Genomic DNA, 25,722 nt, shown 5'->3' on the forward strand with positions numbered 1-25,722 from the left:
TTGTAGGCACTGTATATATGTATTACAGGTTTTCCTCTTGCACTTATTAATATAGCCTTTAGCACAGAGCACCTCTGTCCACAATTTGCTACTGGTGGAGGAACATGGGATCCCTGCTACTGTGATCTGTGGAAGGTTCCAGGTGTAGTACCTCAGCGATCAGCCACATAACTTTTCCTGTCACATTATATATACTCTGTATATATATATATATATATATATATATATATATATATATATATATATATATATATATGTGTATGTATGTATTTTTACTTACAATTCTCTGATCCGTGTAATCCCCACTGCTGTACGCTGTAGCTAATGTGGATGAGCATTTCTCTGCATACCAGGGCGACCGGCCTTGTTGGGAGGCGCTGCTGATAGAGATGGTGTAGATGCTGTCTGTGTACCCATCACAATCACAGTTATCCCCTTGACGACCACCATTACCAGACGCCCAGACATAGATGGAACCTTTTCCATTCCGGCCCTATCAATAGAAACATTGCAACATCATTATACCGTAATTTTTTTTAATTATGTATTGTGTCCTATATCTGTAGTCTTATGTGTAATGTATTGGATTGGGTACTACGGTATGTATTTTACTATTTCTGAAGGTTTTTATTTTTTTACTTTGAATTTTGTTGCATTTTTTTGTAAATTACAAATCATCATCTTATGGTGAGAAATCAGGACACAAACCCTTTTATAAAAGTTGATATACCAAATATTGGATTCAAATAACCACGGAATACAATGCACAAGAACACTTTGCCCCTAATTTATCTTTCTCTTTTGCTTATGTTTTAAAGTAAAAGTTAGGATTTTGTTCATTTTTATTTTGGCGCCAGATTCACTTTGACTTTTCCATTACTATCAGTCTTTGACACTTTTTTGTGTGCTCATTAAAGTTGGTGTGGTTTTTATTACCCAGATGCTTACAGTTAATTCATAATTTGCAATTTTTTGAAAGGACACAATGGTCCTCCTGTACTCAAGGGGAGTACAAAACTGATTACTTTTTTGTGTGTTTTTGCTGAGTTAGGTGCAAAGTCCACAAGCGAAAATAGAAAGACAAAAAAGAAAAATTACTAAAATGCAATTGATGAATTAGGGCCTCTACAGTCGTGGATGAAAGTGTTGGCCCCCTGGAAATTGTTCCAGAAAATGAAATATTTCTCCCAGAATATTATTGCAATTACACATTTTGTTATACACATTTATTTCCTTTGTGTATATTGGAACAACACAAAAAAAAAATGAGAACAAAATGCAAATTGACAATTTCATACAAAGCTCCAATGGGCTGGACAAAATTGTTTGCACCCTCAACTTAATATTTGGTTGCACACTCATTGGAATAAATATCTGCAATCAATTGCTTTCTGTAACCATCAACAAGCTTCTTACACCTCACATCTGTAATTTTGGACCATTCCTCTTTTGCAAACTGCTCCAGGTCTCTCATATATGAAGTACTCCTTCTCCCAACAGCTATTTTAATATCTCCCACAGGTGTTCAATGGGATTTATATCTGGATTCATTGCTGGCTAATTCAGAACTCTCCAGCACTGTTTCCATCCATTTCTGGGGGCTTGTTGAAGTATATTTTGGGTCATTGTCTTGCTGGAAGACTCATGACCTAAGATTCAAACTCAGCTTTCTGACACTGGGCACTACACTGCAACCCAAAATCCTCTGGTAATCTTCAGACATACAGTTATGGGACCCAGTGTGAAACAACCCCAAAACATCTTTGAATCTTCACCATACTTTACTGTAGGTAATGTGTTCCTTTCTTTGTAGGCCTCATTCCAATTTCGGTAAACATTAGAATGATGTGCTTTAACAAATAGCTCTATCTTGGTCTCATCTGTCCACAAGACACTTTCCAAGAAGGACTTTGGCTTACTCACATACATTTTGGCAAACTGCAGTCTAAAGGCCCCGTCACACTAAGCAACATCGCTAGCAACATCGCTGCTAACGAACAACTTTTGTGACGTTGCTAGCGATGTTGCTGTGTGTGACATCCAGCAATAACCTGGCCCCTGCTGTGAGGTCGTTGGTTGTTGCTGAATGTCCTGGGCCATTTTTTAGTTGTTGCTGTCCTGCTGTGAAGCACAGATCGCTGTGTGTGACAGCGAGACAGCAACAACTAAATGTGCAGGCAGCCGGCTTCTGCGGAGGCTGGTAACCAATGTAAACATCGGGTAACCAAGAAGCCCTGTCCTTGGTTACCCGATATTTACCTTTGTTATCAGCCTCCTCCCTCACTGTCAGTGCCGGCTCCTGCTCTGTGCACATGTAGCTGCAGCACACATCGGGTTAATTAACCCGATGTGTGCTGTAACTAGGAGAGCAAGGAGCCAGCGCTAAGCATTGTGCGCTGCTCCCTGCTCTGTGCACATTTAGCTGGAGCACACATCGGGTTAATTAACCCGATGTGTGCTGTAACTAGGAGAGCAAGGAGCCAGCGCTAAGCATTGTGCGCTGCTCCCTGCTCTGTGCACATTTAGCTGCAGCACACATCGGGTTAATTAACCCGATGTGTGCTGTAACTAGGAGAGCAAGGAGCCAGCGCTAAGCATTGTGCGCTGCTCCCTGCTCTGTGCACATTTAGCTGCAGCACACATCGGGTTAATTAACCCGATGTGTGCTGTAACTAGGAGAGCAAGGAGCCAGCGCTCAGTGTGCGCTGCTCCCTGCTCTCTGCACGTGTAGCTCCGTGCGGTGGTAACCAAGGTAAATATCGGGTTGGTTACCCGATATTTACCTTAGTTACCAAGCGCAGCATCTTCCACGCGGCGCTGGGGGCTTGTCACTGGTTGCTGGTGAGCTCACCAGCAACTTGTGTAGCGACGCTCCAGCGATCCCTGCCAGGTCAGGTTGCTGGTGGGATCGCTGGAGCGTCGCAGTGTGACATCTCACCAGCAACCTCCTAGCAACTTACCAGCGATCCCTATCGTTGTTGGGATCGCTGGTAAGTTGCTTAGTGTGACTGGACCTTAACTTTTTTATGTCTCTGTGTCAGTAGTGGGGTCCTCCTGGATCTCCTGTCATAGCGTTTCATTTTATTCAAATGTCGGCAAAATGTTTGCGCCTACACTGATGCAGCCTGACCCTTCAGGACTGCTTGAATTTCATTGGAACTTGTTTGAGGCTGCTAATCTACCATCTGCACTATTTTGTGTTGCCACCTTTCATAAATTTTTCTCTGCCGTCCATGTCCAGGGAGTTTAATTACAATGCCATGGGCTGTAAACTTCTTGATTTTCTTGCGCACTGTAGACAAAAGAACATTAAGATCTCCAGAGATGGACAACTTGTAACCTTGAGAGTGTTGATATTTTTCAACTATTTTGGTTCTCAAGTCCTCAGACAGTTCTCTTGCCTTCTTTCTGTTCTCCGTGTTTAGTGTGGCACACTCAGACACTCAATGCAAGCATTGAGTCAACTTCACTTTTTATCTGGTTTCAGGTGTGAATTTCATATTGTCCACACCTGTTACTTGCCACAGGTGAATTTGAAGGAGTTAAGCTGGTGTCACACACAGCGACAACGACAACGACGTCGCTGCTACGTCACCATTTTCTGTGACGTTGCAGCGACGTCCCGTCGCTGTCGCTGTGTGTGACACCAGCAACGACCTGGCCCCTGCTGTGAGGTCGCCGGTCGTTGCTGAATGTCCAGCTTCATTTTTTGGTCGTCACTCTCCCGCTGTGACACACACATCGCTGTGTGTGACAGCGAGAGAGCGACGAAATGAAGCGAGCAGGGAGCAGGAGCCGGCGTCTGGCAGCTGCGGTAAGCTGTAACCAGCGTAAACATCGGGTAACCAAGGGAAGACCTTTCCCTGGTTACCCGATATTTACCTTCGTTACCAGCCTCCGCCCTTGCTGCCAGTGCCGGCTCCTGCTCTGTGCACATGTGGCTGCAGTACACATCGGGTAATTAACCCGATGTATACTGTAGCAAGGAGAGCAAGGAGCCAGCGCTAAGCAGTGTGCGCGGCTCCCTGCCCTCTGCACTGTGACATGTAGCTGCAGTACACATCGGGTTAATTAACCCGATGTGTACTGTACCTAGGAGAGCAAGGAGCCAGCGCTAAGCGCGGCTCCCTGCTCTCTGCACATGTAGCACAGCGACGTTATGATCGCTGCTGCGTCGCTGTGTTTGACAGCTAAGCAGCGATCATAACAGCGACTTACAAGGTTGCTGTTACGTCACAGAAAATGGTGATGTAACAGCGACGTCGTTGTCGCTGTCGCTTAGCGTGAACCCAGCTTACACATGCTTGCAACAAAGTTGTTTACCCACAATTTTGAGAAGGCTCCAACAATGTATTGAATATTGCTTTATCTGCTATATAGAAACCACATGATCTTGCATTGTTCACTGCTGAAATAATTGCAAAGCTTGATCTGAGATAGTAAGTCCCTTCTTACTGATTGAAGTAAATTAAACAACATGACCAGGCTGCCCAAGTGCTTTTCACTTGTTCTCACTTCAGAGGACTATTCTGTTCACCACTATTTTCTTGTAATTGGGTTAGTGAAAGGTCTTTTGTGTCATTTTGTCCTCATCCTTCCCATTTCTTTATGCCATCATTTTCTGTTAGCTCCATATATTGTAGCTTTTATAGAGAGCCTTTCTTCTGCACCACGCTAGTCTATTGAATTTGAATTATATCTTTGAATGGCAAAATCAGACTCAGTTTTTATTGAAATATCCAATTTCCCTTTATTTCTGGATTTCAGTTTTCACCTGAATGCAATTGGCACATTACAATGAAAATGTTCCCCTGAGATCTTGGTATAGAGGTGCACTCGTCCTGCAAAAAACCTAGCCCTTATATGTTTATGTGGAAGGGAAAATAAAAAAGCTATGTTTTTTGGAAGAAGGGAAGTAAAAGAAACAAGGTAAAAGCAAAAAATGGTAATTTTGGAGGGTTTCATATCATAAGCTGTAAACATAAAAAAATTAAATAAATAAAATAAATACATTTTACAATTTTCACACTGGCCACTGGAGTTATTTTATATTGTTACTTCCTGTTATTTTAGGAAATCCACATGTAAATCAGCAACAATATACTGACTATAATCCTACCTTTTGTATTGAAATGTCCTATTGTCATGTGTGTCTTCCGCCCTTGTGATATTTGTGACAGTTCTGGGCTCTAAGCTCTACATTAACTTGTGAGGCTCTATGTATTAAATGTATTTGCTTTTTTTGGTGCAGCAAGGGTTAATATAATTTTCTCGGCTAGGAGCTCCTGTTTAATTCACTTCATGTGACCACTGCCAGCTCCTTTAAATAATCACATTATCCATCACCTGATGTTGGAAATATAATCTCTTTCAGTTCTGACCACTTTGGAGGGAGCAAGTCTTGAGTTGCTGGATATTTGCTGCTAGTGTAGCACCCAGGAATATGGGGTACTCGGTTCCGGGCAATGTATGTCTTGGGAATGTCACGATGGTGGCCGTTACCCGGTCCGTGCCCTGAGCCCTTTTTGTAATGGGGATATTTACAGGGGATTGGTGATTAAAGTTTATTCCTGACGCCACTTGCGGTGTTGCGGCTAAATGTAGGGAGCCGCCGCTGCAGAAGGTCTCTACTGGGGCTGGTGGTATTGCAACTAGTATGGTAGTCCCTCCGCAAGTAGGGTATTGCCCCAGCGGGTGTATGGTGCAGTGGGCGTCGGAAGAAGGAGTCCAAACAGGTATTCAGTGCAACTGGTTTACTCACTTTAGATGTTAACTGGTTGCCTGAGGCCGGCTGGTTTCTCCTCCAGGTCCCCTTCGTCCCAGTGCCAGTCTGGTTCTCTGGTACCTTCCTCCCCTGCACCTGTCTTTGGTAAGTGAGTCCCCGTGGTATGGAACACTGGTGGTCGCTGGTCTGAGGTCTCCCCTAACCGTGGAGGGGACATCATCTGGCTGCCCCGCTCCATCTCCCCCAGGTACTCCCATTGGCAGCGGTGGCACTCCCCTTACCGCGAACCATGGGTGGCGTCACAAGCTCTCCCTTGTAAATATTCCCCCTTTTACACCTCAAAGTGGCTGCGAGCCCCCGGGTCTGGAGACCCTCGAGCCACAGCCACCCCAGAAATGAGCAGTTTGACTGCTGCAAGGGCGGTACATTTGCAGCGTTTTTGGGTGCAGTCTGTTGTCCTAAACTGAATGCAGTCCTTCCACAACAAAGTCTATGAGAATTTAGAAAGGCTGTGTGCACATTGCTTCTTCTTTTACCTGCAGTTTTGGGTGCAGAAAAAAGAAGCAGCATGTCAATTATTCCTGCATTTTTCCCTGCGTTTTTCACCCATTGACTTCAATGAAGTCATAAAAAAACGTGTGGAAAAACGCAGGTAGCTAATTCTGTGCGTTTCATTGCATTTTTCCCCTCTTTTCCCATGTTTTGTCCCTGCGTTTCGGAGAACTGGCAGATCAATCCCCCGCAGATTCGGGATCCACGGGCGATTGATCCACGGTATCTGGCCAGATGCTGGTCCCCATATAAAGTCCATGGGGACCAGAATCCGGCACAAAGGGGTAGAAGTAAGCGCTTTATAATCACCGATCACAGGGGTGGGTGTCACACTGCTCCCACAACCTCTCATTCTTTTTCCCTACCCACTCATTAGGCTTATACATATTCACTCCTTCTCCCGACCACCGGCGACTGTGATTGGTTGCAGTCAGATGTGCCCCAACACACAGCTGTCTGACTTCAACCAATCACAGATGCCGATGGGTGGGTCTATACCATACAGTAAAATAAATAAATAATAAAAAAAGAATGGTGTGCGGTCCGCTCAATTTTGATACCCAGCCTAGATAAAACCCCACAGCTGGGGGCTGGTATTCTCAGACTGGGGAGGCCTATGGTTATTAGGCTCTCCCCAGCCTAAAAATATCAGCCAGAAGCCTCTCGGAATTGCCAAATCCCTTAGATGCGACTGTCCCGGCACTTTACCAGGCTCTTCCCTATTGCCCTGTTGCAGCAGCAATCTGGGTAATAAGGAGTTAATAGCAGCCGATAGCTGCCACTAAGTCCTAGATTACTGATGTCAGGCGTCTATGAGACACCCCCATCATTAATCTGTAATGGAAAGTAAATAGACACAAACACCCCAAAAATCTTTTATTTGAAAAAAAAGACAAATAGCACTTTCTTTCACTTACAGATTAATGATGGGGGGTATCTCAAAGATGCCTGCCATCAGTAAACTAAGACTTAGTGGCAGCTATGGGCTGCTATTAACTCCTTATTACCCTGATTGCCACAGCACCAGGTCAACAGAAAGAACCGGGTCAAGCGCCAGAATTGGCGCATCTAATGGATGCACCACTTCTGGGGTGGCTGCGGGCTGCTATTGTTAGGCTGGACATGGCCAAATAATCATAGCCCTTCCCACCCTAATAATATCATCCCCCAGTTGTCTGCTGCACCTTAGCTGGCTTTAGAAAAATGGGATGGGTTTTTTAAATAAATCAAATAATTTTTTTAAAAAAAACGGTGGGATCATCTCAATATTTCATAACCAGCCATCCTACAGCAGACAGCTGAGGGTTGCAGCCTACGTCATTTTTTTTACCAAAAAATAATTCAAAAGACAGCTGACAAAGCTAGCTGTTCCTATATCAAGCTATTCTGTTATTTCTTTTTATCTATTCTGTTCTTTCTCATAATCTATTCTATATGTTCTTTCTTTATATCTATTCTATATGTTCTTTTTATCTAATCTATATGTTCTTTCTATCTATTCTTTCTATTTTTTTCTAGCTATCCTATCAATTATGCTATTCTATCATATTTTATTTTCCTTTCAAAAAATGCAAAAACGCACTGAAACGTGGCAAAAACGCACCCAAAAACACCCCGAAACATGGCAAAACGGCCAGAGGTGCTTTTTACTGCCAGAGGGTTCGGTTTTTTTGCTGGAGAAACAAAACTGCACTGTGCGCACATACCCTAAGGGTATATGCGCACCTAACTTTTTTTGTGGCATCAAAAAAGCTGCATTTCTGGCCGCTAAAAATGCACAAAAACACTTAAAAAACGCATGCGTTTTTACCGCGAATTGGTGCGTTTTTGGCTGCGTTTTTATGCTTTTTTTTTCAGGGAACAGTGCCATTAAAGATTGGTGAAGAAAAAAAAAAAAAAGATCTGATGTCATTTCCTTCTTCAACCTGTTCTTCATTCTCCACTAGTGTATGCAGGAGAGCAGACAGCTGCAGAACAAGGCTCAGCATGCTCCATCCAGGACTGTATGCTGGAGGGAGATGCAGGGGAAGCAGAACTACAAGGCTCAGCATACACCATCCACTAGTGTATGTAGGACAGCAAACAGCAGCTGCAGAGCTCAGCATCGTCCATCCAGGACTGTATGCAGGAGTTTTTTGCCCAAAAACGTAAACTGTAAAAAAAAAAAAATGACTTGGGAATCACCATATTTTTGTATGCTAGCCAGGTACAGCAGGCAGGTACGGCTGCCCCCAACCCCCAGCTGGCTATTTGTACCCAGCTGGGAACTAAAAATATAGGGAAGCCCTTTTTTAAATTATTTCATGAAATAATTAAAAAAAATGACGTGAGCTTCGCCCAATTTTTGTGTCCAGCCAGGTACAATTAGGCAGCTGGGGATTGGAATCCCAAGCTTTCTGGGCACCCCCGCTGCGAATTGCAGTCCGCAGCCGCCCCAGAAAATTGCGCTTTCATAGAAGCGCCATCTTCTGGCTCTGTATCCAACTCTTCCAGCTGCCCTGGTGCCGGGTGGCTCACTGGGTAATAATGGGGTTAGGGCTAGCAGTGTATTATCAACTGGCCCTAAGCCCAAAATTCATGGTGTCATGACAATATTAGACATGGCCACCATGAATTTCTAGTAAAGATAAAAAACACACACAACACAGAAAAATATTTTTATTATAAATAAAACACAACACAATTAGTGACTCCATCTTTATTGAAATAAAGAACCCCCCTCCGCCATAGTCCTGGGTCGAGGATCCTGCGATGCCCAATCCGGATCCAATATCATCTGATCGGTTTGCTGGAAGGCAAAGCGATCAGATGATATGTCAGGTTCAAGGACCTGAATCACATAACACATCAGCTGATTGTTTCAAAGTCGTTTATACAATCAGCTGATGCATCAGTAGAAAAAAAAAACTATACTCGTCTGTGCAGACTCCCGTCCGATAACTCCAGGATCGGCCGGTAATCAACTGATGCAGTCACCTGACAGCATCAGCTGATCCTTAAAACCGTCTGGGCGGTAAAAATCATGCCGTCAGGTGACCGCATCAGCTGATCACCGGCAGATCCTGCAGCGATCGGATGTGTCCCTGGAGTCTGCAGACAGCCGGAGCAGGGGTGGCGGTACCGGGAGAAGAACTGGGAGTGGACAAGGCGCCAGACAGGAGCAGACATGGCACAGGACGGGAGCGGACATGGTGCAGGACAGGAGCGGTCATGGCAGAGGACGGGAGCTGGAAACAGGGGTGGTGGTACCGGGAGGATTCACGCTTCTGTGCTGGGTGAGTACAATCCTCTTCCTGTACACGTGACTGTACTACCCACCCCTTGCGTTTATAGCTGCGGTTTTGGTCATAGAAACGCAGCTATATTTGCAATTTGCGTTTTTCATTGCGTTTTTGAACATCTCACTCAAGATGCAGTAATAATTGACATGCTGCATTTTTGGGGGCACCACAAAAATGCAGCTAAATAAACCCACTGTGTGCAGACAGCAAAAATGAAAACTCATAGGCTTTGCTGGTGAAGCAAAGTCATGCAGTTTTCTGAACAAAAACACACCCAAAAAACACGCAAAAACGCGGTAAAAACGCCTAGTGTGCACATAGCCTAAGTAGAATAGCTGTCAGGTTTCCGGGATTTCCAGTTCTCTTTTGAAAGAGCTTGCCCTCGGTTAACATGGAGTTTACTGTTCTGTTGCCCTACTTCCTGTCTAGCTGCTTAAAAGGCCGCCTCTAAGCCTAGTCCAGTGCCTGAGTATACTGCTTGCTGTGTGCTCCTGCTTTGCTGCTCCTATTTCCTGATTGACATTTGGATCCTCCTGAAAGACCACCGACGCCGACTCTGGACCTTACCCGGTTTCATCAAGCTGTGCCCGGACTCCGTCTGCCGTCTTTGGTCAGCACTTTTGCCCGGTTCCTTCTGGTTCGTAACCACTCTGGACTATCATCCCGTACGGACACTTCTGGACTTTACCTTTTGCCCCTTGTGTCCCGGCTGCTGCGCATTTAGGCCTTCCGGGGTGATTGCCAGACAGTCCCTGTATAGGGGTTCGCTCTTGGTGGTCTCCCTGGGGGAGTCCGGTGCGTGGCCCCGGGAATTCCCTTCGCTCCGATCCGGGAAGGTATTTCGTGTGTTATTGTTCTACTGTGTTTGTTCCGTTTGTGTACCTATCGTGGTTACATATTATAAACATCTCTGTACCAAGAACTCGTCTCTGGTTGTCATTGCCCTAACGCTATCGAGATCCTCAGAACATACAATAGTATTACAATAGCTCTTGCTCAGTGATATTGGATGGAGACGTCTGTATTTTCAAGTCTTGCCACAGATTCTCAATAGGATTTAGGTCTGGACTGTGACTGGGGCATTCACACACATGAATAAGCTTTGATCTAAACCAGGGGGCCTCAATTTGGTGGCCCGTGGGCTGCATGCAACCCTTGAGGCAGTATTGGTATAGTTGTGTAGAGCTTGTCTACGTGCGGCTCTGGCAATACATTTCAACTGAACTGAAATAAAACGTTGACAGCAGCAACCCCCTGGATTGGGCCACGATTATCAAGAGATCTACAGTGCGTGCGGACTGCATGTACAGAAAAAAGGACAAGAAATAAATGGAGGACAGATGAGAAGAATTTGGGGACCAGGATGTGGAATTACTACAAGATGGGGACCAGGAAGGGGATAATACTACAAGAAGGAGACCAGGATCGGCACATTACTACAAGAAGGGAACCAGATACATAAATATTTGACCGACACACATCTCTTATTCAGAAATAATATTCAATTAATGAGAAAAGCCACTGCATGATAGGATTATAAACAAAGAAAAAAAACAGGAGCATTAAGAGCTATAAGCAAAATGATTTTATTGATCACAAAGTAAAAACAGTGAATAAACCACACCAATTGTGAAAAATGGTAAAAAGTGCTAATTTAGATGCTAATCAGGGATGAACACCCACAAGCATGTGAGAAGCAGAGGTAAATAACCAAAAAAAAGGAGAAAGTTCTCACAGGGAGCAATTACAACAGGAAGTCATACAAATAAATATGCCATTTCCAATAGTGCTATCAATCAAGCATTAATATGGTAGTAGGAGCAGAGAGTGGCTAAGAAAGTTAGCATAAGTCCCTAATTTGCTTACCCATAGGTAAATAATCTCATCCCTGTCCATCACATACACAAAAGAACCAAGGTGTCAGCTTCTTCAGGGCCTCTCACATGCTAGTGGGTGTTCATCCCTGATTAACATCTAAATTAGCACTTTTTACCATTTTCCACAATTGGTGTGGTTTATTAGCTGTTTTAACTTTGTGATAAATAAAATCATTTTGCATATCGCTCTTAATGCTCCTGTTTTTTTCTTTGTTTATAAAGAAGGGAACCACGTTGGGCACATTAAAAAAGAAGGGGACCAGGAAGGGGACATTACTACAAGATGGGGGCAAGGAAGAGGATATTACTACAAGATTGGGACCGAGAAGGGGATATTACTACCAGATGGGGACCAAGAAGGGAAACATAACTAGAATAAGGTGACCAGGATGGTGACATTACTACAAGAAGGGGACCAGCATGGGCACATTACTACAAGATGGCATAAAATACATTCACGTTTGTGAGTGTAATGTAGAAAAATGTGGAAAGGTCTGGAAAAGTTCACAGGATATGAAATCTTTTTTAAGGCACAGTAGACCTTGGAATATACCTTTATGCAGAAAATTACATATATTTGCTTTCTTTGATAGTTTAATAATCTAATAGTTTTTAATTGCATGTTTTATGCAGTATTGTACCTGATTGATACCATACTCAAAGGCTTTTTGTGCCAATCTGCCAGGACCTTCAACAGTTTTCCCATCGTCATTTGGCCCCCAGCTGGCACTGTAAATGTCCACATGCTGCGGATTAAATCCAATAGAACTTGCTTCAATGGCATCAGTCACTACACCGTCCAGCATTCGAATCCCTACAGTAAACAGCAGGAATTGTACATTATACAAAGAGAATGAAGCAAAAAGATGTATTGTTATAACTACATACGTTTCCTAACAATGATATTGCAATACCATGAAGAAAAAGTCATGGAATAATTCAAATCACACTATCGATAGACATGATAATGATATGCAAGATGAGAAAATGGAAACAAATTTTTCAAAACATCTGGAGTATAAGTTCCACATGCAGAAATAAAAGTACTTACACTCATTTGTATGGTATCAGTGAGGTTATTAATGATTGTCTGAGGAATATTCTGCCAGGCTGAATGCACTTGTGCATCCAGATCAAGTTACACTGCTGACAGCTCCTTTTACAATTGTTAACCAATGATAATAATAAGTTTTATTTCTGTAGCGCCAACCTATTCCGCAGCACTTTGCAATTCAGAGGGGATGTGTACAGACGATATCAGACATTACAGAGTAAAGGGAGCTTTACACGCAACGACATCACTAACGAGATGTCGTTGGGTCACGGAATTCGTGCACACATCTGGCCTCGTTAGCGATGTCGTTGCATGTGAAACGCACGAACGACCGCTAACGATCAAAATTACTCACCATATTTTTGATTGTTGACACGTCGTTCTAATCTCAAATATCGTTGCTGTTGCAGGACGCACGTTGTTCATCGTTCCTGTGGCAGCACACATCGCTATGTGTGACACCGCAGGAACGAGGAGCAACATCATACCTGCGGCCGCCGGCAATGAGGAAGGAAGTAGGTGGGCGGGATGTTCCGGCTGCTCATCTCCGCCCCTCCGCTTCTATTGGGCGGCCGCTTAGTGACGCTGCTGTGACGCCGAACGAACCTCCCCCTTAGAAAGGAGGCAGTTCGCCTGCCACAGCGACGTCGCTAGGCAGGTAAGTATGTGTGACGGGGACTAACGATGTTGTGCGCTTCTGGCAGCGATTTGCCTGTGACGTACAAACGACGGGGGCGGGTGCTTTCACCGGCGACATTGCTAGCAATGTCGCTGTGTGTAAAGTGGCCTTAACACAATGCAACAGATACTGAAAGGAGTGAGGTTCCTGCTCACAAGCCACAATCTATGAGGAAATTTGGGAGTCACAAAAGGTAAATGGTAAAAGGTGCTTGTAAAGTATGGTCCATCAACAGAAAAAATATGGTATTCCAAAAACTTTGCATGAAGCGGTCAGCAGCGAGTATGTGTACAAGTACAGCTACAGAGATCTATTAAGTGTTTGGAGGGTGTGTAAGCAGATGATACAATTTCCCAGATTTGGAAGATCAATTGAAATACTATAGTATTTCAATTGATTTTTCTGGCTAACACGGTACCACAATATTACCCTGTATTGCACATAGCCAGATTTGGAAGAAAATTTTGTAAGGGCAAAACAGGAATAGTTACAGAAGTGAGGTAAGGCAATAGGCCAGTCTAAAGAAATGCATTTTTAAGGCATGCTTAACCTCTTCACGACACATGACGTACTGGGTACGTCATGGATCGTGTGAGGATAATCCCCAGGGCAGCCCGTGGCGATCCGCACAGATATCAGCTGATTTCAACAGCTGACATGTGTGCCTGCCTATGGAATCGTGTTCCACCCACGCCTATTAACCCCTTACATCTCGCTGTCAAATTCTGACAGCGAGATGTATCAGCGAGCCGCCATAAACATAACTTACCCACCCCCATTGGAGGTCACGTGACATGATCACGTGACTTCCAGTTGTTGCCATGGTAGCACAGGGTCATGTGATGACTCCTGCAGCTATCATGAGTCACTTTCTCTCACTGCCGTCATACTGTCGTGTGTGAGAGTACAAGTTTGTAGACACCAAATATGTATAAGTTTACTTTTATCTAAGGGGTTAACAAAAATTCACAAGTTTGTCCAGAAAAAGTGGCACACTTTTTGCGCCATTTTTCAAAACTCATAGCATTCTCATTTTTCAGGATCTATGGCTCAATGATAACTTATTTTTTGCATCTCGAGCTGACGTTTTTAACGGTATCATTTTAGTGCAGATGCTACATTTTGATCGCTTATTATTGCATTTTGCGTAAAATTTGCGGTGACCAAAAAACTTAATTTTGGTATTTGGAATTTTTTTGCCGTTTACCATTTGGATTAATTGATTTTATATTTTGATAGATTGGGCATTTTTGAAAGCAGCGATACCAAATATGTGTATATTTTTTATTTTTTTAACCCTTTAATTCAGCTTTTCTCCAGATCACAGCTACACAGGAAATTGTGAAGAGCAATCAGACTGCTGATTATTATAGTCCCCTAGGGGGAATAGTAAAATAAAAAATAAAGTTGAAAAAAAGTTTTAAAAAATTAAAAAAAAACAAAAAAACCCGCTAAAAGTGCAAATCACCCCCCCATTCGGCCCGTTGAAAATTAACCCTAGAACGCATACCTGGGGCCTCACAGGCCTGCTAGGTCATTTGTTTTCTATGGTAGATTGTTATACTTGCGCGTTCTAGGGTTAAAGGGTTAAAAAAATAAAAAATATACACATATTTGGTATCGCTGCTTTCAAAAATGCCCAATCTATCAAAATATAAAATCAATTAATCCAATTGGTAAACGGCAAAAAAATTCCAAATGCCAAAATTAAGTTTTTTGGTCGCCGCAAATTTTACGCAAAATGCAATAACAAGCGATCAAAATGTAGCATCTACACTAAAATGATACCGTTAAAAACATCAGCTCGAGACGCAAAAAATAAGTTATCACTGAGCCATAGATCCTGAAAAATGAGAACGCTATGAGTTTTGGAAAATGGCGCAAAAAGTGTGCCACTTTTTTTGGACAAACTCGTGAATTTTTGTTAACCCCTTAGATAAAAGAAAACTTATACATATTTGGTGTCTACAAACTTGTACCAACCCGAGACATCACACTGACACATCAGTTTTACCATATAGTGAACATTGTGAATAACATATCCCAAAAACTATTTTACAGTTAATTACAGTTTTTCCGCGCTTGAAATTTTTTTGCTGTTTTCCAGTACACTATATGGTAAACCGTATGGTTTAATTTAAAAGTACAGCTCGTGCCACAAAAAACAAGCCCTTATATGGCAAGATTGACGGAAAAATAAAAAAAAGTTACGGCTCTCGGAAGAAGGAAAGCAAACAAAACCATGTAAATACAGAAAATCACCCGGGGGTGAAGGGGTAAAACTGTGGCTATTGGGAATTAATCTAATTATCTTGGTTACTGCATTCCAGAAAACTGGCGCAGATAGCGAGACATCTTGAAAATAGAAGATTCAGATTATTGAGGATGTCAGTCTTAGGTCATTAGCAGATGAGATGGAGCACCATCCTGCTGCAGAATTTGATCCCTTTTATGATTGGGAATGTAAGAGGTAGCTAATACTTCTTGATATTTTAGGCTATTGATATTGCCTTCCACCTTGTAAATGTTTCGCACACCCCCATACTGAATGTAACCCCAGACCATGATCTTTCCACCACCAAACTTAACTGTTTTCTGGGTGTATTTTGGATCCATTTAGGCTCCAGTAGGTCTCCTGCAGTATTTGCGGCAGCTGTGTTGTAATTCAACTGAAGATTTATCAGAGAAATCCACCTTCTGCCACTTTTCCAGTGTCCATCTGTTTAGCAGGCTGTGGGACTTGGCAAATGCACAAGTTTTTTAATTGCCTTTTGTTTAGTGCTGGCCTCTGGGCACTGATTCAACCACGTTGACATGGGGACTTGAGGTGAACAGGCCTGTTGGAGCTCTGCTGCAGTGGAAGAGGGGCTGGCTTTGGATTTTCTAACCAACAAACATTCCTCCTGAGCAGTTGTCTTGCAGGGTCTGCGGGACCTGGGCTTTTCAAAAACATCTCCAGTCTCTTCAACTCTTTTTTTTAATTCTTTGTACTTAACGCTGAGACACATTAAAGGTGTCAGACACCTCTGCAGTGGACCTGGTCTTCAGCCTCTTGATAATAAAGGCTTTGGTCGCAGGGTGGATTTTTGGCATGTTCTCAGAAGTCAAGCTGCAGTTCAAGTGAAGGTATGTGCTGGATTTTTTTTTATATACACCCACTAATTAACTGATCATTTAGTGAGCACAAGTGAGGATGTAAACTAGGATTGGGTGCATTATATGACAAAACTTTTGTCTTGCCAAAATCTGACCTTTCTGTGTTCAATAAATGATCAATATTTCAGCTTTGCAGCAACTTTATTTTCATAACCTAAACAAATTTGGGAGGGTTTCAGCTTTCAACTTTCAAAAGAGTAATTTATAAAACCAATCGATGCATTTAAAGTCAGGTTATAAGCTTTTATTTACATAACATGGATAAGCGACAGAACTTGTGTCAGGGAGTGTAGGATGGACTGCAGATGATGCATTTAGGATGGACTGGAGAGAGTACACTTTAGTAAGAGGTAGACTGATTAGTAGAGAGTTGCAATTGTCCAGTCGAGAATGAATAAGGGCGACAGTAAGAGTTTTTGCAGAGTCCTTGATAAGAAAAGGTCAAGTTCTAAAGGTGTAGGTGACATGAGCCAGTGAGTGATAGGGAGTGAAGGAAATATCTGTCTCAAATATAACCCAAAAAGAGCGGGTGTGCTGCTGGTCTGTAATGGAAGAACCACACATGGAAATGGCAATATTGGGTTTAGGAAGGTTAGTCGAGAGAGGAAGCACAAGGAGTTCAGTTTTTGACAGATTCAGTGTTAGATAATGGGAGGACATGATGTTAGGCCTCCAACACACATCTGTGAAAATCACGCACGTGCCGCGAGGCACGTATTTTCCCTGCGTGTTGCGTTTGGAAAGTACGTGTCTCCGGTACGTGCGGGCCACGTGTGTTCTCCGTGTGCTATCCGCGATAACAGACGGAGAACCGGTAATTTGCATACTCACATGGTCCTTGCTGCTGTCCGTGGTGCTGATCTTCGGTCTCCAGCCCTGCCGACTCCCTGCTGCTGCTGCCGCTGGCCGCAGTGAAGTGAATATTAAATGAGCATAATGAGCGGCGGTCGGCAGCAAGTGACAGCAGCGGCAGAGACAGGAGGACTGGAGAAGGTGAGTAAAGATTTTTTTTTTCTCTGACACGTGAGTTTTCTCCGGCGCCTGTCACACGGGACCGCATCCACACTACATCCGTGTGGTACGGGTGCGGGCCGTGTGACACCCGTGATGCCGGAGAAAACGTGGACATGTCGAGCGTGTTTGAAAACGCACACACGTACAAACGACACGGACACACATTCCGTGTGGTTTTACGTGTGTGTGCCTGCTATCATAGGGTAGCATTGGTGTACGTGTCTCCGTGCCGCCGGTACGTGCAAAAACTTACCAAACACGTACCGGCGGCACGGATGTGTGTTTTAGGCCAAAGGGGTACTTTACACATTGCGACATCTCTACCTAAATATCGTCGGGGTCACGGTTGTTGTGACGCACATCAGGCGCCGGTAGCCACATTGTAATGTGTAAATCCTTGGAGCGACGTCGCCGAGCAGGTTTGTGAGTGTGATGCTGCTGTAGCGATAATATTCGCTACGACAGCAATCACAAGATAGTGCATGTGCGACGGGGCGGGTGCTATCGCGCTGGACATCGCTAGCCGATGCTAGCGATGTCGCAATGTGTAAAGTACCCCTTAGAGATAGCAGAAAGATAATCACTGGTAATCTGTAGTAATGCAGGGGATGTCAGGAGATGATGTGTATAATTGGGTGTCATCAGCATATAAATGGCAATGAAAACCAAATCTGCTGATGGTTTGTCCAGTAGGAGTATATTTACTGCGTTTTTGGTGCATTTTTGAGGTCACAAAGATGCACCTAAATGCATGCATTTCCTTCCCCCAGCAAAGTCTATGAGATTTCTATTTTGCTGCCCACACTGCATCATTTTTTGGCTGCATCTTGGCTGCGTTTTTGAAGATGCAGCATGTCAATTCTTTCTGCGTTTTTGCCAACATTTTTTAGCCCTTCTATTCAATAGATTTGACTTAAAAAACGACTGGGCAAAACGAGGTAAAAACGCACTAAAAACAAATGCCTTTTTATGCATTTTTTGTGTGTTTTGTGAGGATAAAAACGCTGCATCTTTGTGGTTAAGAAAAGATGCAGTGTGTGAACATAGCCTTAAGCTTATATGGATCCCTAGACATGATTCTTCAAATCTAATGAGACCACATGGGCAACGCCATTAAGAGGCCTTTAGGGAACGTGCACACAGAAGTTTTGTTTCCTGGGCAAAAAACCGCGCCTCTGCCTAGAAAACGCATAAAAACGCATGCACGCATTTTTGACATGTTTACGGTGCGTTTTTGTCGCGTTTTGGTGCATTTTTGACTGCGTTTTTTTTTAACATTGTCAATAGCAAAACGCAGAAAAGTAGTGACATGCTGCTTCTTTTTTCTGCAACCAAAACTGCAAGGAGAAAAGAAGCAACATGCGCACAGTCTTTCTGAAATCTCATAGACTTTGCTGGGGAAGGACTGCATGCAGTTTAGAACAACAAATTGCACCAAAAAATGTGGCAAAAAAAGTGCCAAAAAATGCAACGTCAATACAGGACCTTAGGAGGGAATGACACAGGTTCTACTCCTGGGATTATAGTGTGAGGTGGCATAATGTACGCTTTCCAGACTCCTGAAGTCTTCATTTTGGGTACACAAACAGCTTGTCATTACATTGATTTTGGGGTGAAAGTAGAGGTACGGCCATTTCTCTAAAGTATCTGATGAACCACTTTTAACACAACAGTGCCAGGCTCATGTCATGTCAGGCACAGGTTGCTCATGCTACTGTGAGCAGCCTGTATGACCTAAATGTCATACCTTGGTCTGCAGCATCTCCGGTTATTTCTCAAATCTAGCACACGTGAGACATCATTAGTTGGCCATTGTAAGGGAGCTGCTAGCGTTGGATCAGATGACTCAAGGGCATTCAGCGCAGCATAACATGCCTCAGACAACCATTAATAATCTCATTGATAGCAGTCAAGGTGTGTAAGTGCGGGATTTCTGCATGTGACGCTCACATAAATCTGGATATTTTATAAAATTTTGTTTCCATTTTTTCATCATTTCCATATCATTCACATGTCCATCGACCCTGTGAATTCTATATCACGTCTTTTCCTTCTTGATGGTGCAATTTCAATATTGAGGAATGTAAATTCCTCATGCTCCTTTAATTTTTACATGATTTATACATATAAATCCTACGTAAGCTATCGCGGCTCTTGGTGTTCTGTGGAAATGCTTCCAGACCTCTGATTAATATTTACCACTTTTTAGTGCAATGTGCAGATGGTGCTCTAAATGCTGCTCTTGAATAAAATGAAACCTTAATGAACATTTTAAGTAGTATCATGTATCTGCACCATTTAGTTCATGGCTGGACTCATGATGTTTAGGGAATTTCTGCTCCCATCCAAGGGGCAAAACATTTTCTTCAAAGGGGGCATCACATTTTGACCACTCACCTCCAGGCTACCATCATCATCATCACTGCATTATACAGTGCTATGCAGAGGTTTGAGCACCACTGGTCAAAATTACTGTTATTGTGAACAGTTAATCAAGTTGAAGATGAAATGATCTCTAAAAGGCATAAAGTTAAAGATAACACATTTCCTTTATATTTCAGGTAAGAACAAAAAAAAATATTTTCATCTTTAACATTTTAAAAACTACAAAAATGAAAATGGGCCAATGCAAAAGTTTGAACACCATTGGAGATTTGTGTGCTCAGATAACTTTGACTATCATTTCAGACCTTAATTAGCCTGTTAGGTTTGTGGCTTGTTCATTATCATAGTTAGGAAAGGGCAAGTGATGCAAATTTCACAGCTTTATAAAAACCCAGCTTCCTTTAACCTTGTGCAAATAAAACAACAGCCATGGGTTTTTCAAAGCAGCTGCCTAGCACTCTGAAAATCAAAATGGTGAAGGCCCACAAAGCAGAAGAAAGCTAGAAGAAAATAGCAAAGTGTTTTCAAGTTGCCCTTTCCTCAGTTCGAAAAGTAATTCAGAAATGGCACTTACAGAAACAGTGGAGGTCAGGATAAGGTCTCGAAAACCAAGCAAAATTTCTGTGAGAGCTGCTCGTAGGATTGCTAGAGTGGCAAATCAGAACTTTCACTTCACTGCAAAAGTCATTCAGGAAGATTTAGCCAACTCTGGAGTTGTGGTACATTGTTCTACTGTTCAGAGACACCTACAGAAAAATGGCCTATATAGAAGAGTCATCTGAAGAAAACCTCTCCTGCGTCCTAACCATAAAATTTAGCATCAGAAGTATGCAAAATAACATCTAAACAAGACTGATGTATTTTGGAAACAAGTCGTGTTAACTGATGAGGTTAAAATAGAACTCCTTGGCCACAATGATCAAACCAAATGTTTGGGGGAAAAAAGAGACAGAATGTCATGACAAGAACATCTCAACCATTAAGCATGGGGGTGGATTAATCATGCTTTGGGTTGTGTTCTATCCAATGGCACTTGGAACATTTCACGGGTAGAGGGAAGAATGGATTCAATTAAAGTTTAACAAATTCTTCAAGCAAACATAACACCATCTGTAAAAAAGCTGAAGTTGAAAAGAGGATGACTTCTATAAATGGATAAGGATCCTAAACACAATTCAAAATCCACATTAGCCTATGTCAAAAGGTACAAGCTGAAGGTTTTACAATGGCCCTCACCGTCCCCTGATCTGAACATCATTGAAAATCTGTTGCTAGACCGCAAAAGAGCAGTGCATGCAAGAGGACCCAGGAATCTTACAGAACAAGAAGACTTTTCCAAGGAAGAAAGCATGAAAATCCCTCAAACAAGAATTGAAAGACTCTTGGCTGGCTACAAAAAACATTTATAAGCTTTGATACATGCCAAAGGGGGTGCTGCAGGGTACTAACCATGCAGGGTACCCAATATTTTGCATTGGCCAACTTTATTTTTTGTTGTGAATTTAAAAATGTAAAAAATATATATATTTTTGCCTAAAATGCAGAGGATGTGTTATCCTTAACTTTATGGCTTTTACAGATAATTTCATCTTCAACTTGCTTAATTGTTCAGAATATAAGTAAACTTGACAAGGGGTGCTCAAACTTTTGCATGCCACTGTAACAGACCTAGTGCTGAATTTTTGAAGGGCCTATTTTATTTCAAATTGCAACAAAATTAGAAGCACAAAGCAATGTTCCATCACTAAGTAACACTAACTATAGTGAGTATAAAGTGGCATCTTTGTATTATGTTTTCTTTGTCTACTCTCAATCACTTTTTTCAGATAAATATCTTATTGACTCTTTACAATCTGGTTTCTACATCTTAGGCTATGTGCCCACAGGACTATGTGGATATTTCCTCAGGTTTGTCCACAGGTTTCCTGCAGCAGCTCCCCGGAATCTGCAGCTATCCATCGAAATATCTGCGGTAAACCTGTGGACATTCGTGCGACTTACCTGCGTGAGTCCCGCCCTGTATCTCCATAGTGGAGAGGCGGGATTTCCACAGCTATTTCCGCAGGAATAATTGACATGCAGTTACGTGTGGCTGCGGGACATCCGCAGCCGCACATACCGCAGCATGGACACAGCACGCCCCATGTCCCATAGGATAACATGGGGAGTGTCTGTACTTGCTAAAACCTGCGGATTTATCTAAAAATCCAGATAAATCCGCAGGTTTTCCGCAGCAAATTCCACGGGTACATAGTCCCGTGGGCACATAGCCTTATACACTACAGAAACTGCCTTTACTAGAGCCTAATGTTATACTAATGTCGCGGGTGGAGGAGGGGACGCTGCGCTCTCCCACTGCTCGGTTCCGGCTGCCGCTGCTCTGCGGCTGCTGCTGCTCGGTGGCTCGAGCGATGGGCCGGATCCCGGGGACTCGAGCAGCGCTCCTCGCCCGTGAGTGAAAAGGGGTGGTTTTGGTTTTAGGGAAGATTGTCCGTGACGCCACCCACGGTTGTGGTGATTTTGGTGACACCACCGCTGCTTTAGATGGGGATCCCGGGAGCGGTGACAGGGAGCAGCTGAGTTGTTATTTCTCCCTTCCGTGGGTAGGGGGTTGGTTGTCCCGGGGCCCGGTGATGGGGTAAGGATTGATGACAGGCGGGTTGCGGGGCCTGATGAGGTGCAGGGTCGCAGCGCTGTGCCGCATGGCACGGAGGTACTCACTCAGCCCAATGATGATGACACAGTTCACGGTAAAACAAGCGGCTGGATGGACGGGTCCCTCGGACGGCTGCGGTGTTGTTGTTCCCTGCAGGTTAGCGGTGACTGTCTTTTCCCTGCACCTACTCAGTCTGTACGGTTTCGATGGGTTCCCACCGGTAACCCACTCCCCGACTTGGATATGGGCCGGAGGAGCCCCTTTTGCCCCCAGGCGCTGGCCCTGAGAAACGGTTGCCTTGGCGGTGGCGGTGTCTCTCTCACTGGGTTGGACTGTTGCCTTCTGTCGGGACTTGACTGTTTGGAAACCCGGAGGTCCCCTTCACTAACGGATTCGGCAACTTCACGGCGACTCCTAGCCTTGCCGGGGTCCGAGAGGCCCCTGCCACTGGTGCTGGCTTCTCTTTGTGTACCGGTCCGGTACCGCCGGGCCACCACCCGTCCACGGTCCTTACGGTAGACTCCAATCGGCCACTCCTGCAGACGGTCACCACCGTCTGCCAACCTTGCTGTCTTGTCCGGGCCACACACCCGGACCAACTTCAGGCTCTTAGCTCTCACTTTTCTCCTCTCACTTCACTTTTCCTCCTTCCACTTTCACTGTCCAAACTAGACTGCCTGTTTTCCCTCCTCCAGGACTGTGAACTCCTTGGTGGGTGGAGACCAACCGCCTGGCTCCACCGCCTGGTGTGGACATCAGCCCCTGGAGGAAGGCTACAAGGGTTTTGTGTCTGACCTTGATGTGCCTGCTGGGAGTGTGGGGTGTGTTGGTGTTGTTCTCTGTGGCCCCTGGCTTGTCCAGGGCGACACACTAACACCCAACTATAATAGTATGGTAACTACTTTACCCTGATCCTTGTGGATCTGTCTGCAGCATTTGACACCGTAAACCATCACCTTCTGCTTACTATAAAGATACGTGCCCCCAATCAGTATTTGAAGCGGTTTGGACGCAGCATACGTCAGCTGCGTCCAAACCGCTACAGTGTACAGTACAAGCATAGTGGACGGGATTTATAGAAATCCCGTGCCACTATGCTTCTTTTTTCCACAGCAAACACTGACCTGCGGCGCATCTTTCCAGACATGTCAATTGTTTGCTGTGGAATTGCCTGCGTCCTCTATAGGGAGAACACAAGCGAGAGACCACAACGCACGGAACCCTGATCGTGGGTACTGACAGCTGCGGTCTCCTGCGTTCTCCTGCGGTCAAGACACTGCAATCTTTCCAAAACTGAACTTTTTTTTTCCTCTCTCTACTTTTCTACTGAAATCTGATCTTTCAAGTTCTGTGTGTGGTACTAGCATTACTCTCTGGCAGCATGCCCACTATCTTGGGGGCATATTTGACTCATATCGTTCCTATATACAATCAATAGCATGCTCATGTCACGAACCAAGATAGATCACCGGGATCCAAAACCATCAAAATTTGTATAAATTTATCCCAGATTAATTTGTATCAACACATCTAAGATTAATATATACAAATTATAATCTTTTTACTGATCATCAAAAAGGCGAAAATAAAGTAACAAGTATAAATATATGGAAAAAGCATAACAATGACTGAAATTACTTTTTAAACCTCAATAAACAGCGCCCTCTAGTGACACTGAATTCTAATGCAATATTTAAAAATAACTATATAAAACAACCAACAAAGTAATATATTTTACCTCCCACTTTAGCATTGTATGCTACTCCAACTCCACATTTCTTGTTGTTTGCAACCATTGCAACTTCTCCTGCACATCTGGTCCCGTGTCTAGATTACAAAGCAAAAATAGAAAAGAAATATCAGTGATAACCACAATTGTATTTATATGGGTTTTTTTTCAGATTTTGGAAACATTATTTTTATCTGGCTTTAAATTGCATAGTTTTAAAATTAATTTAAAGAGGATTTTCTGCACAATAATGATCATTTATGCCTTGTGGGAACATGACCTTAATCTTATACCACGGAGATCAGGTGCAATATACCTACTTGTTCTCATTAGTGATATCGTATCGTGGAAAGGGGTCTTTATCATTATTATTGAAGTCATAACTTGCTTCTGGATCCTGAAAAGCAGAAATAGCATTTGTGTTACTATTTTACGACACACGATACATCTACTTTTTTTTTTAAAATGCCAGATTACATTTATCCAAATATTAAACTAAATAATACACTTACATAATTTGCATAGATGTCTGTATGGTTCCATTCCAGTCCATCATCTAATACAGTGACGATGACTCCTTTTCCCGTTATTCCTTTCCTCCACACTGGGATCACATGGAGATCCAGCTTCGGCAATGATGGGTTCACTCTTGTGTCTTGCTGGGAGTATAAAAGCATTTCTTATAACACCCTAATACTGGATATTTTAAGACATGTAAAGTGTTAATAATAATAATTGTGCCTTATGTGTTGAGAGATTTAAAGCTCATGCAATTCCAAGTGCATTTCTCTAACATGAGTCCCATTTTTTTCATTTGTTGGACCCATGCACCTACAACTGATTTTCTTTTCAACATGACAATGGGACAAACACATGAGTAGGTTAAGATATTTCAAGGCCTTTTTTATAATTAAGAAGTCAACATGACCACTAGCAATACTCCCTGGAGGACTAAGACAGAAAGGCCCTGTACAGTACAGTATTTGGGCCCTTTATAGTGCAAGAGCTCATCAAAGTGTACAACTCCACCTTCTTTAGAGATAAAAGTGAGCCTCCTTATTTCTTGGGCACCTGTCCGGCTGCTCAGGATACGCCTATGATATGTTTGCCCTAGCACTATTGCCATAGCAAAAGCATGGACCAGGTGATGTGCCATGGCATGTTGAGATGAGCGGTTCCATGGAGGTTCGGTTGACCGGCAGCCAAGGAGCCGAGCCTCCACTGGCTTGAGCTTGACACAAACCCAGGAGCAATTATTGATTGGCAGTTTGAGTTTTGCTTACAAGCAGCCAGCCATAAGCAGATCACTTCTGGAGGAGAGTGGGCAGGCTTTTTCAAACAATTTCTTGGGTTGCACTACAAATGATCACACTGATTTTAGCCCCAGTGCGAGCGGTTCAGACACTGCAAGCGGCTTATACAGTGCTGAGCACCGAGCACAGCGTTGCTTGCGTGAGTAAAGTTTACACATAAAGCTTCCAAACCCTGAACCTGGACTTTGATTTTTTTAAGTTGGTGTTCGGTTTGAAAATCAAACCTCAGGTTCGCTCATCTCTAGTGACATGTACCGCCTCACAAATTTTCTGTGCCATCCTCTACTCTTTGAATTTAATG

The 25,722-nt window shown here is 43.4% G+C and overlaps 1 protein-coding gene across 1 annotated transcript in view; it reads right to left on the minus strand.

Annotated features, from left to right (window-relative positions):
- PCSK1 (proprotein convertase subtilisin/kexin type 1) overlaps positions 1-25,722 on the minus strand; it is a 95,860-nt gene that overhangs the window by 23,903 nt on the left and 46,235 nt on the right. Inside the window, exons 4-8 of the mRNA XM_075325079.1 lie at positions 24,621-24,767; positions 24,429-24,505; positions 24,118-24,206; positions 12,077-12,249; positions 281-493 (exon numbers count right to left, since the gene is read on the minus strand). Of these exons, the coding sequence (XP_075181194.1) occupies positions 281-493; positions 12,077-12,249; positions 24,118-24,206; positions 24,429-24,505; positions 24,621-24,767 (699 nt within the window). The remainder of the gene's footprint in view (positions 1-280; positions 494-12,076; positions 12,250-24,117; positions 24,207-24,428; positions 24,506-24,620; positions 24,768-25,722) is intronic.

Source organism: Anomaloglossus baeobatrachus, chromosome 1, assembly GCF_048569485.1.
Source record: "Anomaloglossus baeobatrachus isolate aAnoBae1 chromosome 1, aAnoBae1.hap1, whole genome shotgun sequence".
NCBI lineage: Eukaryota > Metazoa > Chordata > Amphibia > Anura > Aromobatidae > Anomaloglossus > Anomaloglossus baeobatrachus.